The following is a 17,035-nucleotide window of genomic DNA, read 5'->3' on the forward strand; positions in this document are numbered from 1 at the left end:
GCCGCACCAACAGAACGGGGCTCATTCTCAGAACGCCTTTTTTTAAAAAAAATATTATTACAAATAGTAGACTTGGATCTAGTCCAACGTATGGGAAATCGAAGCCATGACCTTGGCGTTATCAGCACCACCAATAACAGCATCAGTATGTTAGGTAAAAGGTAAAGGTACCCCTGCCCGTACGGGCCAGTCTTGACAGACTCTGGGGTTGTGCGCCCATCTCACTTAAGAGGCCAGGGGCCAGCGCTGTCCGGAGACACTTCCGGGTCACGTGGCCAGCGTGACATCGCTGCTCTGGCGAGCCAGAGCCGCACACGGAAACGCCGTTTACCTTCCCGCTGGTAAGCGGTCCCTATTTATCTACTTGCACCCGGAGGTGCTTTCGAACTGCTAGGTTGGCAGGCGCTGGGACCGAGCAGCGGGAGTGCACCCCGCCGCAGGGATTCGAACCGCCGACCTTTCGATCGGCAAGTCCTAGGCGCTGAGGCTTTAACCCACAGCGCCACCTGCGTCCCATCAGTATGTTACTCAGGAAAAAAAAGCCTTACTGAGTTCCGTAGGTTGTACTTTACTTGTTTGGTTTGATGTGTTGTTTCGTGCAGTTTACTCGATAGTCAGTTCACTCGAGTTTACTATGTGCGCCTGGACTATATGTAGCTGGAAACTTCCAAGTCCCACTCATTTCAGGGCGGGGTAATTTCTAAAGCCACCTTAGCTCACGTAGCAAGGCGAGCAGCACACTATGACCAAGTTACTTTTCTCTCTGCATAAATCTGTCTCGAGAGCATAAAAGTGGAGAAGCAGGAGGAGTCCAGAGACCCTCGAAGCAAGGGCGATCGACAAGTAGAAGGGGAAGAAATGGAGGCAGTGAGAGATTTTACTTTCTTGGGCTCTATGATCACTGCAGATGGTGACAGCAGTCACGAAATTAAAAGACGCCTGCTGCTTGGAAGAAAAGCAATGACAAACCTAGACAACATCTTAAAAAGCAGAGACATCACCTTGCCAACAAAGGTCCGTATAGTTAAAGCTATGGTTTTCCCAGTAGTGATGTATGGAAGTGAGAGCTGGACCATAAAGAAGGCTGATCGCCGAAGAATTGATGCTTTTGAATTATGGTGCTGGAGGAGACTCTTGAGAGTCCCATGGACTGCAAGAAGATCAAACCTCTCCATACTGAAGGAAATCAGCCCTGAGTGCTCACTGGAAGGACAGATCCTGAAGCTGAGGCTCCAATACTTTGGCCACCTCAGAAGAGAAGACTCCCTGGAAAAGACCCTGATGTTGGGAAAGATGGAGGGCACAAGGAGAAGGGGACGACAGAGGACGAGATGGTTGGACAGTGTTCTCGAAGCTACCAGCATGAGTTTGACCAAACTGCGGGAGGCAGTGGAAGACAGGAGTGCCTGGCATGCTCTGGTCCATGGGGTCACGAAGAGTCGGACACGACTGAACGACTAAACAACAACAACGTTTGGGAGCACACTGCTATTGGCAAAGTGGTCCTAAAGCAGAGCATTCCACCACCCCCCAGCCCCACGTGGGCGCTCCAGTGTCACTTTCCCTCCTCCCTCCCCCGCGCCAACTCCCTTTTGTTCCCCCAGCCCTTCTCTCCTCCCTTCCACGCGCCGCTGTCAACAGATTCAGACACAAGTGAAAGGGGGAGGCGGGGGGGGCGTTCGGTTTCTCTGGCTTCATTTCCGTCCCTCTCGGCAGCGGATTGGCTGGAGGAAAAAAGTAGGCGGGTTCTGATAGAGTGTGTGTGAGAGAGGGGGCGAGACTGATCGGAACGATCAACGGAACGTTGAGACCAGGCACCGGCAGGAAGGGAAGGAGGGGAAACCGCAATTGCATGGAGCGGTGTCTCTTTAAAGTGGAGACCCCGCCCTTCGTTTTCCGCGTTGGCCTCCTGACGTTCCATCCGTCCGGACCAATCGCGTCGGGTGTGAGGGGAAGGCGGGAGAATGCGAACCGGCCGCTCCTTATAAGGACAAGGCCTCGCGCATGCGTGCTCCGCTGTACAAAAAAAAAAAGCGAGGAGGAGAAGGAGGGGGGGCGCGGAAGGGAAAAAGAGGCGGGGAGTTCCAAGTGAGGGAGGAGGTTTTCTTTCGCCTCGGCTGCCCGCGCCGATTAACAGAAGCGGCCGGAGGGGCTTCCTTCCCCTCCCCCCTCCCCATCGCTCGAGGGCCCCGGGTCCGCCGAGGGGGAAGCGGGGTCGCTGTCACGTCGCGTAATGATGTTGGGGTCGCCGGGGCAACAGCCTGGGGGGGCGGGGTCTGGGGCGGCGGCGGCTGCCGGTTCTGCCGCCACTGCAGCCGGCGGGGCCGGCGGAGTGTCCGGCTTCCCGTGCGGCGGCGGCGGCGTGTCGGAGAGGATCCTGGCGCGCTACGTGCAGGACTACCTGGAGTGCGTCGAGTCGCTGCCGCTGGACATGCAGAGGCTGGCCTCGCTCCTGCGCGAGATGGACACGCGCTGCCGGGGTGAGTGGCGGGGGGGGGGGAGAGCGGGGAGGAGGGGGCGATGGCGGCGGAGGCAGCGGCGCTGCTCCCACCCCCACCCCTCCAGTCCAACCGCCCTTGCTTTGAAAGGAGGAGGGGCGTCCACGCCTCACCAGGCGCCCGGAGGGGGAGGAAAATGGCCACGCTCCGCCAGCCCCCACCCCCCGCCTTGGCCCTCGGGGCGAACTTGAGGGGGTGGGCGCTGAGGAATGGCCCCGGCACTGGGGCCCCGGCGGGGCTTGGACCACCCATCCCCGCCCTCATGACCCTGTGACGCGAGCTGGGAGGGGGCGGCGGACGACGGGGCATGCCCTCTGCCACCTTTTTTTTTTAAAGTCCAAGTTCACGGGGGAAGGAGGTTCAGTAGCAGAACCCGTGTGACGCCCGAGACGCCTCCGTGATGGTGGTGGGGTCTCCGGTGAGATGCATCGCCCGAAAAGTTCCGAGATGCGAACTTCGAAATTGTTTTCCTTTTCCCCTTGGTTGCACAGGGAGACGTCTCTGCAAAGTTGAGTTGTTGTTGTTGTTTCAAATGCAGTGCAGTGATCACCCACGCATGCACGCACCTGCACAGTTGCACACCACCCGGTTCCCAGGTAGGGCTGACAGGGCTAGATTAGCTAGGTTTGGGGGCTATCATTTGTATCAACAGACTATATATGTGGTAGGTAAAGTGCTTTTTTCTTTTTAGTGTTTGTGGCAGATGGGTGAAGAGCATATATTCAAGGCCATTTACTACTATTTGTTCCACTTGCAACCAAGGGATTCCCCCCCCCCATCTTTTTACACGGTTTTAGTCTGTTTTTATGAGCAAGTGAAGCAAACAAGAAGATTTCTGCACTGCAGGGGGTTGGACTAGATTTGGTCCCTTCCAACCCTACAATTCTATGATGTTGTGGTCTCTTGTGTATGATGCTAGAATGCGGATGGAGGTGTTTGGGGAATGGTGTCTTTTCCTCAATATAATTTTTTCGCCAACTTCCCTGCAAAATGGAGCTAGGAAACCTGTTTTGTTGTTGTTTTTTTAGCCTGAGGGCCACATTCTTTTGTAGGTAACCTTCCAGGGGGCACACAGTGGGTAGGGCCAGAGGCACAAGTAGGTAAAGCAGTGGGCATGACTCCTGCCTTTGCACAGCAGGCTACATTCTAGCCATACAGAATCTGTATGTTTTACACAAGCATTTCGCTGTTCGCCATCCATGCAAGCAAAGGTATTGCCATAGTTCTAGAATGTATTCCCACTAGGCAAAAGCAGAGCAAGGCTGATGAAGAGTGTGGCCTGGGGAAAGGTTTGAAGGGCCACATTTGGGCTCTAGACCTGAGATTCCCTACCTCATGTAAATTGACAGAAATAGTAATTTTCAGTACTTAACATGCGAAAAAATGCAGCTTGCCATTTCAAGGTAGGATGTCAGGAGAGGAAAGAACTAGAAAAAACAAACATGCTTTCCCCCCTCCCCTATGAAACACCAGATTTAATTATATCACTTTATAATGCTAACATGCTAAATGACACATTAGCCTCTAGATGCTTTTAAAAAACTTCCTTGCATTTTGGAAGAGGCCTTGGACAGATTTGTTTTTGCATTTTAATGCGTTACTATCCTTTGAAAGTATATGCTTTATTACATAGCCTCAGATATGTACTATTCACATTTTTAGTACAAGATTAGCATTTGTCAACTTGAAAGGAGTGACTTGAAGGATTCTAGTTCATAATACACTTATTCTGACTTCTTTTTAACAGAAGCGTTAAAAGAAATCGACGAGGTCTATGAAAAATACAAGAGTGAAGATGATCCTGCTCAGAAAAAGCGTTTGCAGCAGCATCTTCAGCGAGCACTGATCAACAGTCAAGAGCTTGGTGATGAGAAAATCCAAATAGTCACTCAGATGCTTGAGTTGGTAGAGAACAGAGCCCGGCAAATAGAGTCCCAGTCTCAGTGTTTCCAAGATCTGTCAGATACAGAGAAGCCCACCGAAAAGTCAAAAGTGGACCCTTGTCTACCAGAAAGATCTTCACGAAGACCACGTCGACAGCGCACCAGCGAAAGCCGTGATATATGCCATATAGCAAATGGAATTGATGAATATGATGACCAGCCCCCTAAAGAAAAGAGGTCCAAATCTGCTAAGAAAAAGAAACGCTCTAAAGCTAAACAAGAAAGGGAAGCTTCACCAGTAGATTTTGCAGTAGACCCTAATGAACCAACTTACTGTCTCTGTGACCAAGTGTCTTACGGGGAAATGATAGGGTGTGACAATGAACTATGTCCCATTGAATGGTTTCATTTTTCATGTGTTGGACTCACTTACAAACCGAAGGGGAAATGGTATTGTCCTAAGTGCAGAGGAGACAATGAGAAGACTATGGATAAATGTACAGACAAATCCAAAAAAGATAGAAGATCGAGGTAGTTGATGCTCTGAATACATTGAGAGCTGCGTAGTTTTTATTAAAAACTGTTTAATAGGCAGACCCATATTTTAGAATAATGCATAAAACTATGCAATATTTTTTACAGTCTGTAGTACTAATGGAGTATTAATACATGTTAGTACTTTTGTGCTTTTGAATATTCTGCACTAAAAAAACCAAATTCTTCGAACAGGGTCACGTGGGAGTAGCACAAAGGGGATTCAAGAGTTCTTGGTCCCTCACTCTTTTTAATTGCAGAATTATGGTGATGCCTGATGAGGACGGACTGGAGGGATAATCATGTTAAGACTGGTATTTTAACATCTGTTGCAGTTGTAACTTTAGTCCATTATAGCTCATTCTGCTGAGAACACTTTCGTTCTATGACGCTTTTAGACTTCAGAGTCTTAAAAGATCATATTTAATTGGGGTTAATCTAGTGTTACATTTTAAGTCTTTCGGGGTGAAAAGCCAACATTCTTCTTTATTGCTTTCCTTGTGATTTCTGTATATGTCACTATGTTAATCTTGTGGTGATGAGGTTAGAAGCCTTTTTAGGGACGGTATATTAAACAATAAAGTATGATGGCTAGAAGAGTTCTACTCAGCATTACAAAGACAGTCCTGAACTGAGGCTACTTGATTTTCCCATTCTGTTCCTTTCCATCTTTTAACTCATGTTGTGCCATCTTGCCACTGACTTCTTGGATGATGGCAGGAACATACAATCATGTTGAAAAGTTTACAGGTACAATAGATGCGTAAGTACTATAATATCTATAAGTCTTTGGACAAGTTATAAGAGTTTGCCTGGACTAGTATGTTAACTGGCTTTTGTGCTTTCTAGGCTCTTGGAGCTGAGGAAAGTTGAGTAGTAGTAAAAAGCAACTGCCCTCTTATAGAAGAGGGATACAATAGATGTAGATGTAGACAAAAGGAACTGTGTTCCTGAAAAGTGTATTGCTTTTTATAAAACCTTATACATAAGGAACCAGGCCTTATTTTTGGAGCAGACAGTAACTGAAGGTGTTCCAAAACTAGATATTATTTCTTTAATCGAGTTCTACATGCCAAATTTGATGACAAACAGCTGTAACCTCTGTCTAGCTGTCTAACATACTACTATCCGGTTTTTCTAAACAAGGCTTTTTTCCCCCTAGCATTTGAGAGGGATCTATTTGCATTTCACAGAGGTTATAACGTGCATGTGAGGCAATAGCAATGTGAATGAAACGGAATAAACAGCCCGATAATAAATTCACATATCTTCAAACTCTTGTTTCTGCAACAACAAACTGAAACATTTCTGTGGCTGTTAAAGTTTTTGTGGTTTAACTGATCTTTGAAAAAGTTCTGGATACTTTCACACACACAAAAAAGTTATCACGAGCTCTGACCAGATACTTCACTTAAGGTGGACATTTTTCATTTTGTATGGGTGAGTAGCAGCATCTCTGGGACCTTATATATTACCTAGTTTAACTGGGAACTGCTGTTATTGTTAGGTGTCGGGTTTTATCAGCTGAATCGTTACTTCTGTATTCCATAGAGGAGTGGGACACTTGTTTCAACTGATTCTGAAACACTGTCTCACAATTTCATGGGGCAACACTGATTGGGAACTATCTTCCAGTGAAAAAGGAAGTCTTCTTCCATAAATAATATGTCTTCTGTTCAGGGTTTTTGGGAAAAACAAAATGCAAGTTCAGATATATGTATTTATTTTGGATGTCTAGTTGCTTCTCCCCAGTGTCCTGAACAAAATAATGCAACAAGTAGGAAAATTTAAGTCCCAAGGTAGTAGCATGTTGTTGAAATTCTAAGAAAGAGGATATATTTTGAACAGTGGCTTGATCCCAGCTGACTGAAGGAGACTGGGAACTGGTTTTGGATTTATTCGCTCCTGTGTGCTTAACACCATATTCAACACCTTCCACTGATGGTAAAACCTACTTGTGCATTTCAGATCTGTTTCTAGGCATAATAATTCTGCAACCAGGTAATGGTGTGCATTAAATATCTGCACTATTCCTAAACAGGGAATGCCCAGACTAGCGTCTGCAATTCCTGTGTCTCCTCTGCTTCCAATTGACAACCTGACTCTTAGCCCTATCTTAGCAAAATGATAATGTTTCCCATTTTTAAGAAACTGTCATTGCTATGAACTTCTAATGATTTTAAAATAAGTTTGCTTGCTGTGGTTTGACAATCTCCCTCTTGGTTCTAAATTTTGTAAGCCTGGGCACATGCAAATAAGAACTGTGCCACTGAAGTGTATCAATTACTTGGATCTAATATTTTGCATGCTATGTTTTATGAATAAAAACCACTTTGGTTGTAAAAATGGAAAAGAACATTTTTATATTGCCCCCTTTTTCAGTAATGCACACACAGGCTGGGATCCAAAGAAACATGTACATGTATAATAAATGTTTTTGTGCATGTGGAAAGAAGTCAGTTTTCCCTTTCACACTGCATTCTCCATTTGCCTCACAAAATGTCACTCCAGGGGTACCTTGATATAGGGTGGAGTGAGAATGAAAGTCCCCAGTACATGTCTGGAACACCCCACACAGCTCTTTAGCTGTGTTTTGTAATATTCTTTTATTTGTATCTGACAAATGGTATTGAAATAAAGCTATAAAAGTACTGGAGTTCTGATGAAAACCATCATAAGTATGAATGCTGAGATTCCTTCTGACTTGCTTGGCTTATATGCTTGAGTAAGACAAGTAGTATTCTTCCCTTTGAGTGTCCCTAAATTTAGCAGCATATAATGACAGGAAAGAGGGAAGTGGGAACAGTAAGCAATAAACATAATTTCATAATTGAAGGCATTCTATGCTGTATCATGTTGCATCTCTTAAAACTGCATCTCAGAATAAATAGGGCATTGATGAAACAGGACATCTGAATGAATTCCTAAACAGGATGATTTTTTATCTCTGCCTGCTTGATGTTAAACTTCAAGTCAAGCCAATCTAGCATGTTCAGAAAGGTGGGATCCCCACTCCTCTCTGCTACATCACAACAAAATGAAGTTGATCGGCTGATTCAAAATGAGCTGGTAGCATATGCCATCAGAAATTGTTGTACCAATGCTTACTTATAAACTGGTGTTCTTCCACACAAAGCTGACTTAAGTACAGTATGTGCCAAAGAGAGATGGTTGAGGCTAGTGTTTGTCTATGCCTATATGCAAGGAATAAGCTGTGCCAACCCAATCACACAAAAGCCAAGCAAGGATGAGAAGAAACACAGTCCTGTTTAAAACCATACTTTGAGATATTCAGATGGAGCAAAATCAGCTGGACCCAACTAAATTAGTTAACAGAATTCCTCATTGTTAGTAGCACTAAGACAAATGTCTTGCTCTAGCTTATTTTAGCTTTAGATTAGTATATCAAATGCATATTCGTAATGCAATAGCCATTACCCAGTATCATCCAAATGTTTGCTATCATTTTAATTTATCAGTAAATTTCACAACAGAATATCAATATTTCAATTGAAACATTCTGATTATATCTTTTACAAAATCGCTGAAATCCATTATCACTGTCATAACAATTGTTAAAGTTGATAGATAACCCCTTTCCTACCTTTATGAAACCTAATCAAGCACATGAGCTTCACCATGTGTGTAGTATATATGTATCCCAATTACTTCTTGCTGCTCCTAAAGAAAGGGGGACCCCCTTCTTTCTACATATTCTGTTAAAATTTTCTGACATTTAGGGCACAAAATATCTTCTAAATCAGCCTTGAGACCACAAATATTGTTGGGCTGCAACTCTCACCAAACCTCAGCCAGCTTAGCCAATGGTCAGGGATGATTTGAGTTTTGGTCCAGCAACATTGGGAGCTCAAGGCTAAATAAAGCTGCTCTATATAACCCAACACAAATGAAACTAGTGACTTGGGTGTTTTATCCCTGATAATCTCTGTTTGGATCCTTAGACAATGCAACCAATATAAGTTCTCACTGATGCAGAAGGCCAGGAAACATCTTCCAATATCAAACTAAAAGTACCGGTAGGTATTTTTGTTTGGGCAAGATTATAAACCAACTAAGTTACAGAGTAAGGTAAAAGGTAAAGGACCCTGGACTATTAAGTCCAGTCAAAGGCTGGGGTGTGGCACTCATCTCGCTTAGAGTAGACCCATTAAAATAAACACAAGCTCATTGATTTCCTTGGGTCTACTCTGGGTGATGATCCAACATCACAGAAACTCAAAAGTATTTTGTACCAGTTCTCCCAAATCAATTGATATCTTGTAACATACTCTCTTAATAAAAACACCATTCAATTGTGAATGCTAGCTTCTTACTTGGTTAAAATTTTGGCTTTTAAATAACTTCAGGTTCTTCTTCACTGCTTGAGGATTCCTCTCCAAACAAATCTTTTCCTGTTGAACTTGCAGCGGTGTTGGTGCCCAGCATTTTCAAAGTAATGAGAGTAGGGTTGTCACTCAAACCCAAAAGAACGGTGTTTCTATCAAACGCAACTGTCATGCAGGAGATTTTGCTGTCTGGTGTAAAGACTGATATAACTGTACCGCTTTCCAAATCCCAGATACTGACTTCACCTAATGGGAAAAAATACGCATAACATCACATTATGTCCTGCTAAGGCACAGCATTGTGAATTCTCCCTCCTTTTCCATCAATCATAATAGCAACCCATTCATGTTGGTTAAATCTGTGGATGCAGAATAGAAATCAATATTTCTTTCTGCTTTCCCCCTTGTTCAAAGGGTTAGGGTGGCCGAAAAGTTAAAAATCATGCCAACATTGAAAGGTTTTTCATTTATAAAGTACCCGTTTCAGAGACGTCTTTTACCTTTGCTTTGCCATTAAATGTTTAAACTAACCATTATAAGCAAATAAAGCAAACCGTGGGAGAAAATTGCATTGAGTTGATTCCCAGCTTAATGTAACAAAAATATTCTAGCCCTACTGCCTCCAACAGCCTCCACAAAATAAATCTGTCACAAACCTGCAAGCAGAACAGCCTTTGCTCCATCTAATATGTGTAGTTTGCTGCACACAGTTAGATGAAGACCTTCGTAACCTTGAATTAGCTTGTGCTTATGCTTAAACGGATCCCAGATCTTTATCCTAGAAATCACAAAAAAGAGAGATCAGTTCTGTAGTACTGAGAGTGACAGACAGGGCAATAACTATTTGTATGTAAATAGTGAGCAATTTTTTTTTTTTAAGGTGTTGAGCTTGTCCTGCAGTATATTGGATGTTTGTAAATTGGGACATCTGGAATACAGTGGTACCTCGGGTTAAGAACTTAATTCGTTCCGGAGGTCCGTTCTTAACCTGAAACTGTTCTTAACCCGAGACACCATTTTTGCTAATGGGGCCTCCCTTTGCTGCTGCTCCACCGCTGCACGATTTCTGTTCTCATCCTGAAGCAAAGATCTTAACCCAAGGTACTATTTCTGTAACCTGAAGCGTCTGTATCCCGAGTTACCACTGTACTGGACAACATATTCTAATATGTAGGACATCATGTTCAACAGTCCAGATGCAGATTAGATATTCTTTCACTAAAGACTACTGTACTTAAAAGGTACCTGCCCAAAGTAGTTCCAACCCTTACAGAAGGGACGAGGGATCTAGGGCTGAATAAAGGTTTCCAATCCATGACATACAGCTGTGGATCACTTCTTCATGCCCTCTTTGCTTCTTTCATCGCACCATTTTAAATTTTTGTACAAAAGTATTTCGAACCTAAGCATCTCTGCTCCAGGAAATGCACCAGACAGTGGAAGCTTGGTTCCAGAACGCCTCTGATGTTGTACGTTTTGGCTCCCGAATGTCAAAAACACAGAAGCAAATGTTTCTGTTTTCAAACATTTTTCAGAACCCAAACATGTGACGTGATTTCTGCTGAGTGCAACAAGCTCTTGCAACCAATGGGAAGCCGCACCTTGGTTTTCGAATGTTTTGGAAGCCGAACGGGCTTTGGGAACGGATTTCATTCAAGAACCGAGGTACCTCTGTATGGGTGTTACAATGTCATCTCACTATTTAGTTACCCAAACTTACACAAAGTCATGCCAAGTAATGAAACCTGGCAAACAATTGCCCAGAGATTTAGCTAGTTAACAGCTGTGCAGCTGAATGCTGGACAGTCAAGCCTTTTTTGAGCATGTAAATTAAATATATCTAGTCTCTAATACAATTTCTGATGTGATGTAGATACAAAGGATATACTAAAATTTTAGAAAACAAATAGGATTGGAACCAGGGTTAATCATGCTTGGAACAGTAGAACCATTGGACTTATTTCTTCTCAAAATGAATAGTGGTCTATAAATTATTTTAATAATATTTTCCCCTGGTACACACTTAAACTTTGGTGATAAGGGCTGTATGTGACAGGCCCTGCATGTTCATAGGGAAGCTCCACCTTGTGTCCAGACAACAAGTGGAAAGCAGGAGAATTTCAACAGTCTGTGAAGCACAACGGACCTATCTAGGAGGAAGACAGCTTGAATTGGAAAGTTGTAATCCCTTGTACCTGCCCAAAGTACAGTAGTTTCCAATCTTAATGAAAAAATTCCTGTGTTACTTAATCAAGCATAGTGTCTCAGCAGATACAGTGGTACCTCAGGCTACATACGCTTCAGGTTACATACGCTTCAGGTTACAGACTCTGCTAACCCAGAAATAGTGCTTCAGCTTAAGAACTTTGCTTCAGGATGAGAACAGAAATCGTGCTCCAGCGGCGCGGCGGCAGCAGGAGGCCCCATTAGCTAAAGTGGTGCTTCAGGTTAAGAACAGTTTCAGGTTAAGTACGGACCTCCGGAACGAATTAAGTACTTAACCTGAGGTACCACTGTACTAGTAATTATATGGAATAATAGAACTGTAGAGTTGGAATGGACTCCAAGGGTAATCTAGCCAATATACGTACTATTGATATCTGAAGAAGGGCTATGTGGTACTTGCAATCTCTTCCACCAGGAGGGAGAGAGGTGAATCCAATGAAAAATAGGCCTCTGTGTGCTTAAATTCCGCTTCATTTAAAAAGGCTTGTCTGTGTGGGCCATGAGGTTTTGCTTCCAAAAGCCTGAAATCAGAACCTGTTACACTTGTGTCCAGCTGTGACACTCTTGCCAAACTGTTCCAGAAAACAATTAAGAAGAACTGAGTGATTTGGGGAGGGGGCGGGACCTACTGTAGGAAAAAAACTACTAAACTTTGGCATTTTGCTTACCTGTTTTCCACCATCACTCCAAAAATTATCCTACTAGCATCAGCAGCAATGGCTGTACAGCAGACATTTGGCTCATTTTTCAGTCTTTTCCTTACCTGCATTTTTATGGGAGAGATAATCCATTTTAAATACGTTGGTTATGTACTTACACTTACTTAGCACTTCCTAATGTGTAGCACTGCCCTTTCTCCCTTTAGGTGGCAGGCTGGAGTAGTGTTCCAGTACATTGATGGTGTTCTACTCTACAGCTTTGGAAGAATGAGGTGTGAAGATATAATGAAGAGCCAGCTACATCAGGAAACAGAGAGCAGGAGTTGCAGGTCTAGCTTTGGGACAGGAGGGAGGGCAGACCAAGAGGACATCAAGCTCAGAAATTCTAGAACTGGGAATGTTTCCTATCATTAATTTTAAACTGCTATAAGGAGAGCAAAAATCCCTTTAGTTTGCACACCATTTGTGAGGAAGCTGTGGCTGTTCATAGACCTCTTTCTGGGGGGAGGGGGGACATAGTCCACAACTGCAAAGCTGGTTCTCTGCCACCTCAAAAGAATTTCAGAAAACATACCTTCCCCGTGGCTAAATTCCATAGTGTTACATAGCTGACTTTCTCCTTCTCGCTGTAATTGGAGAGCACCAGATAATGGCCGTTATAGGTCAAGGCGGCATTGTGTAAGAAAAGCATGGATTCTCTGCTCTCAAGGGTGTGGAGATGGGACATGCTTTCCAAGCTGAACACTGACAGGTGATGTGCATAGTAGGAACACACAGCAACCTAAGAGAAGATAATGGGATGTGTGGATTAATTTTTAGATATTGGGCCATAAATACTTACGTGAAATAAAATGTTGGTGCATCTGTCTTCTCTTGCAACTAGCAGTCGTATGAAAGGCCTTTGGTATAAGACAGCTGCGCCTATGAGGAATGGAGGGATAAACTATACAGTGGTACCTCGGGTTACGAACACTTCGGGTTACAGACTCCACTAACCCGGAACTAGTACTTTGGGTTAAGAACTTTACCTCAGGATGAAAACAGAAATCACATGCCAGCGGCGCGGCGGCAGTGGGAGGCCCCCCATTAGCTAAAGGGGTACCTCAGGTTAAGAACCGTTTCAAGTTAAGAATGGACCTCCAGAATGAATTAAGTTCATAACCAGAGGTGCCACTTTAAATGTTTACTGCAGGGACTGGCAGAATTACCAACTCCTGTACTATATGCTGCCAAAAAGGCACCTCTTCTGCACCATTTCTTACAAGTGGAGGAGTGCTCTTGAAGTAATTCTTTCCTTAAATATCTGGTGCTCCATTTCACTACAGGAAGACTATGATGACCCAGGGCGTATCAAAGCTACTTCAAGACTGAGTTATGGGCTGTGTACATGCCATGCATTTAAAGCACATCCCCCCTCCCCCCCACCTCCGAATCTTATGAAGTATAGTTTGTGCCCCCCCCCCAAGCTACAATTCCCTGGACTCTTAAACCACAACCCCCAGGATTCTTAGTGCTTTAAATGTATGGCATGCAGGCAGCCAAAGCCCACCCACAGTGGACTCTTGCTGCAGTGCAAGCTTCTTAAAGGTATTCCTTTGCAGGATGGTGAACAAGCCTACAGTGTTTGCTTGCTTTTTGTTCTTCCATTTAATCCACTGCCATTTCCTGTACATGCATAATTGGAGATGCAAGAGAGGTCCACGCATCCACTCAAAAGTATGTGCATGTTACACACACGCATTGTTCAAGCTATAATATCAATGTGAAAGCAATCATTTAAGCACCTAAAAGGTGGTATACATCATAAAACAATTAACAACAAAAATCCTGGGTTGTATCCAATTAAGTCCTACTCAGAGCAGTTCCGCTGAAATTAATGGGCCTACATTAGTTGAATCCATTCCTTTCAAGGGTCTTCTCTGAGTAGGATTAATAGTATATTCAGTTATGTACAAAAAAGTACAGAATTAGCTGGGCTAGGCACAAGCAGAAATCCCTCCAGGAAATGTTTAATAAATAAAGTTCATAAGTTATGGTGGAATTAAACATTCCTAGGTTAAAGGACACAGCGTCTTAATTCTAACTCATATATTTTTGAGAAACCATAAAATGGCACAAGTTCATTTCTCAAGAGAGTTTACAATCTGGTATGGGTTAGAAAAAACAGGATTGTAAGGCACTAAAATAAATGCAAACTATTAGCACATTGGCACGAGATAAACATAGGGTGCTTGGGACATATTGCCTCTCACCTTCTCGTCTCCACTCAGGAGGAACTGGTCAATGGCATTGCTCTTTTCATCAGCAAGTTGCTGCAGCATTTCCCTCTCCATTTTCACTGCCTTTTCCTTCTTCCGTCTCTTTCCTGTCATTGTTTCATTTCGCCTTTCCCATGGAAGCTGTAACACTGCTATAGAATGCAATGGTGTTGCAAATAACTTTTAAAATTGCGATTTTTAACATATGCGTGAGTGGATTTCAACTGCTGTAAGCCACTTTGTGTGTTTTGGTGATACAAGATCAGGCCACGATCCAAAACACTGTTTCAAGGTCCCCCTAATGGCTGACCTATGCTCTGCTGAATTTTTCATTTTGAGCCAAAGGTCCTTAATGGCTGGCAGGCAGGCAGGCAAGCAAGCAAAGAAACAAATAAATATAAAAAGCAATTTGCTCTGCAGCCATATGTATGTATGCATGAGGAGCAGCAAATGTAAACACCTCTTGGCTATGCTGAACTTGATAATTTGGAACCTGGCCTTTTTTTTTGGTCCTGCCTCACTGCAATGATTATCTAACACAACTAAGAACAAAACCTCTGATAAAAGGTTTTTGAGGCAACTGGGGTGTGGTGGTGGTTGAACACTGTAAGTTTTAATATCTTGTGTAAACTGCAAAGGGAATGAATTAGAATGAAAAGTTTGAAACCTGTTGTTCTGTTAGGCAAGACTCCTTTGCATCGTTTCATGTTTTCCCTGGAGAAGGAACCGTTTGGCTTCGCAGCTTGCGATGAAAATTTGTCCTTGTATTCTGGCCTTAATCGATCCTTAATAAATCCAGTTTCCAAGTTCCAGGTAATAAAATGGTCTCTGAAAACAGGAACCAGAAAAGCAAACAGATAATAACTTTCTAGAACTTCAAGGTGACCAGTTGATGTAAGATGGGCACAAAATTGAGTAAAATCTCTGATTCAGTAACAGAGCAATTCAGGAGATAAAGGGGGGGGGTGAGAATCAAATACAGACAAACCACCTTTTACTATGTGGTGCTAAGCTCGCTCTCTGCCCATCCATTTCATGTCGGAAGCTTGTAAAGAGCAATAGGCTTCAGAAATGAAGCAATTCAGACTGCACTTTATACATGAGCAGGACATTCTACCCCTTCCTGGTTCCATAGTGTCATAGATCTAGGGTAGAGTCTGCTAGTGAATGGTATAAATTTTTAGATAATATTTGGGATATGAAGGGAGAATACAAGCTGCAGAATTGTGCCAGACAAAAAAATCCCGGGTGAGTTTATGCAAATCTTCCTGGCCCTAAGTGCAGAGCCATTGATAAACAATGGGGAGCCAGGTATTGGGCCATTAAGGGCCATTGGCAATGCAAAAAGCTACCATATGTTTCCCCCTTTATCTGAGCAGCAGCCATGACTGACAGCTGCTTTGGACCCAAGCTTGCTGAAGCTATGAGCCTGCCAATGAGTATACTCTTGGAGTATACTGTTCTGCATCCTCTTCACTGAAGATTTAGGTATAGATATGTGTAAAATAAACCATATTTCTTAAAGATATTAGCCTCCACTGTGCCTTGATTTTCCCAACAGAAAAATAACCCTGGAACTTCCTGGAATCTTTCACTTTTTAATCTCAGTGTGTTGCTATAAGCATGACTTGGTTGAGTTTGGAAACTTACGAAACAGCCTTGTCCAGTGGTTCCCAATTAAGGGCAGCTGAATTCAAGATACTGTTGATATTGCACAATGACCTCAGCTGATAAAGCTGCTGATCTGAGCTGCCTTTCCTTGCTTTGAAGGAGACCAGGGCAGCTGATTACAAGGCACTGCCTTTTCCTCATGCTCATGGGGAATAGGGCAGCTTGTCACCCTCACTTCAAGGGACTGTGGCACTACCTTCCCCTGGCACTGAGGCAAAGCAGCGTTTCTCAGTCAGCAGGAAAGCAGCAGCCACAGTGGACTGCATCTTCGCTGGCTGCCACCGCTGGCTGCCTCAATGACAGCAGCTTGATGTATCTCCCATCCCCATCCCATCCCACTCAAACCATGCAGTGGAGGTGACTCCGCTTCCTCTCCTCCCCCCAACCATCCGATCTCCACAGCTGCTCCTTCCTTCATTCCCATGCCTGATCTGCATGCACCCCACCCGCCTGATTTCCAATTTCAGACATCGTGATATATCAGAATATCCCCATGTTTAGCTGCTGATATATCAGGATTTGGAAGACTAGATATCGCTCCGCCCTAGTCTGTTTTTTTCGTATACCTAAAATCATTTGCTTATTAGGGGCTTATATTGTTCAAAAAAATTGCTTTTCAGAGGTAATTATATAAAAAAAATTAAAGTAGGGAGTCCGTGGCTTGGCTTTTGAAAAAGAGGGGGTCCTCAGTAATTAGCTAATTGGGAACCACTGATCTAGTCAATTCATGTCATACCAATTTTAATAGCTGATGGTGACTATTCCGTTTGATTTGGCAAACAGAAAACAGCCATATTATCTTTAATAGCTGTAAATATATTACCTGTTCTCTGAAAGTCCAAGTAGAAGGCCTCCTTCAAGGATCTTATACTCGTTATTTGGGCAGGGAATGATGTAAAGGCCAGTCTGCTTCCTTATATACTTCTTTTTCAGGAGGTCATAAACTAAAAGAGTCTGGAA

The 17,035-nt window shown here is 43.6% G+C and overlaps 2 protein-coding genes across 7 annotated transcripts in view; one reads left to right on the forward strand and one right to left on the reverse strand.

Annotated features, from left to right (window-relative positions):
• Positions 1 to 2,096: 2,096 nt before the first annotated feature.
• On the forward strand, positions 2,097 to 6,178 carry ING2 (inhibitor of growth family member 2). 3 transcript variants are annotated; one of them, XM_081926376.1, is made up of 2 exons: positions 2,097 to 2,480; positions 4,246 to 6,178. In XM_081926376.1, exons 1-2 carry the CDS (start codon positions 2,234 to 2,236, stop codon positions 4,914 to 4,916), a joined length of 918 nt encoding a protein of 305 aa, XP_081782502.1. In that variant the 5' UTR covers positions 2,097 to 2,233; the 3' UTR covers positions 4,917 to 6,178. The 3 variants fall into 3 exon arrangements, with proteins under 3 accessions (XP_081782502.1, XP_081782503.1, XP_081782504.1); XM_081926377.1 differs by lacking the exon at positions 2,097 to 2,480 and adding an exon at positions 2,661 to 3,006; XM_081926378.1 differs by lacking the exon at positions 2,097 to 2,480 and adding an exon at positions 3,012 to 3,094.
• LOC309378334 (NACHT and WD repeat domain-containing protein 2-like) overlaps positions 6,074 to 17,035 on the reverse strand; it is a 41,536-nt gene continuing 30,574 nt past the window's right edge. For 2 of the 4 annotated variants that reach the window (XM_081926336.1, XM_081926339.1), the window contains 7 exons: positions 16,899 to 17,029; positions 15,072 to 15,232; positions 14,399 to 14,556; positions 12,721 to 12,927; positions 12,156 to 12,250; positions 9,918 to 10,039; positions 7,864 to 9,507 (listed from right to left, as the gene is read on the reverse strand). In XM_081926336.1, the coding sequence (XP_081782462.1) occupies positions 9,269 to 9,507; positions 9,918 to 10,039; positions 12,156 to 12,250; positions 12,721 to 12,927; positions 14,399 to 14,556; positions 15,072 to 15,232; positions 16,899 to 17,029 (1,113 nt within the window). In that variant the 3' untranslated portion in view covers positions 7,864 to 9,268. Of the gene's footprint in view, positions 7,675 to 7,863; positions 9,508 to 9,917; positions 10,040 to 12,155; positions 12,251 to 12,720; positions 12,928 to 14,398; positions 14,557 to 15,071; positions 15,233 to 16,898; positions 17,030 to 17,035 lie in introns of those variants that run through there. The other 2 variants (XM_081926337.1, XM_081926338.1) reach the window with 2 other exon arrangements.

Source organism: Podarcis melisellensis (assembly GCF_964234715.1).
Source record: "Podarcis melisellensis genome assembly, chromosome: 9".
In the NCBI taxonomy this organism is placed as follows: domain Eukaryota; kingdom Metazoa; phylum Chordata; class Lepidosauria; order Squamata; family Lacertidae; genus Podarcis; species Podarcis melisellensis.

Coding starts and splice junctions, on each gene's coding strand:
- ING2 (XM_081926376.1), top strand. CDS start 2,234: ATGATGTTGGGGTCGCCGGGGCAACAGCCTGGGGGGGCGGGGTCTGGG. Junction 2,481..4,245: donor GATGGACACGCGCTGCCGGG/GTGAGTGGCGGG, acceptor TCTTTTTAACAG/AAGCGTTAAAAGAAATCGAC.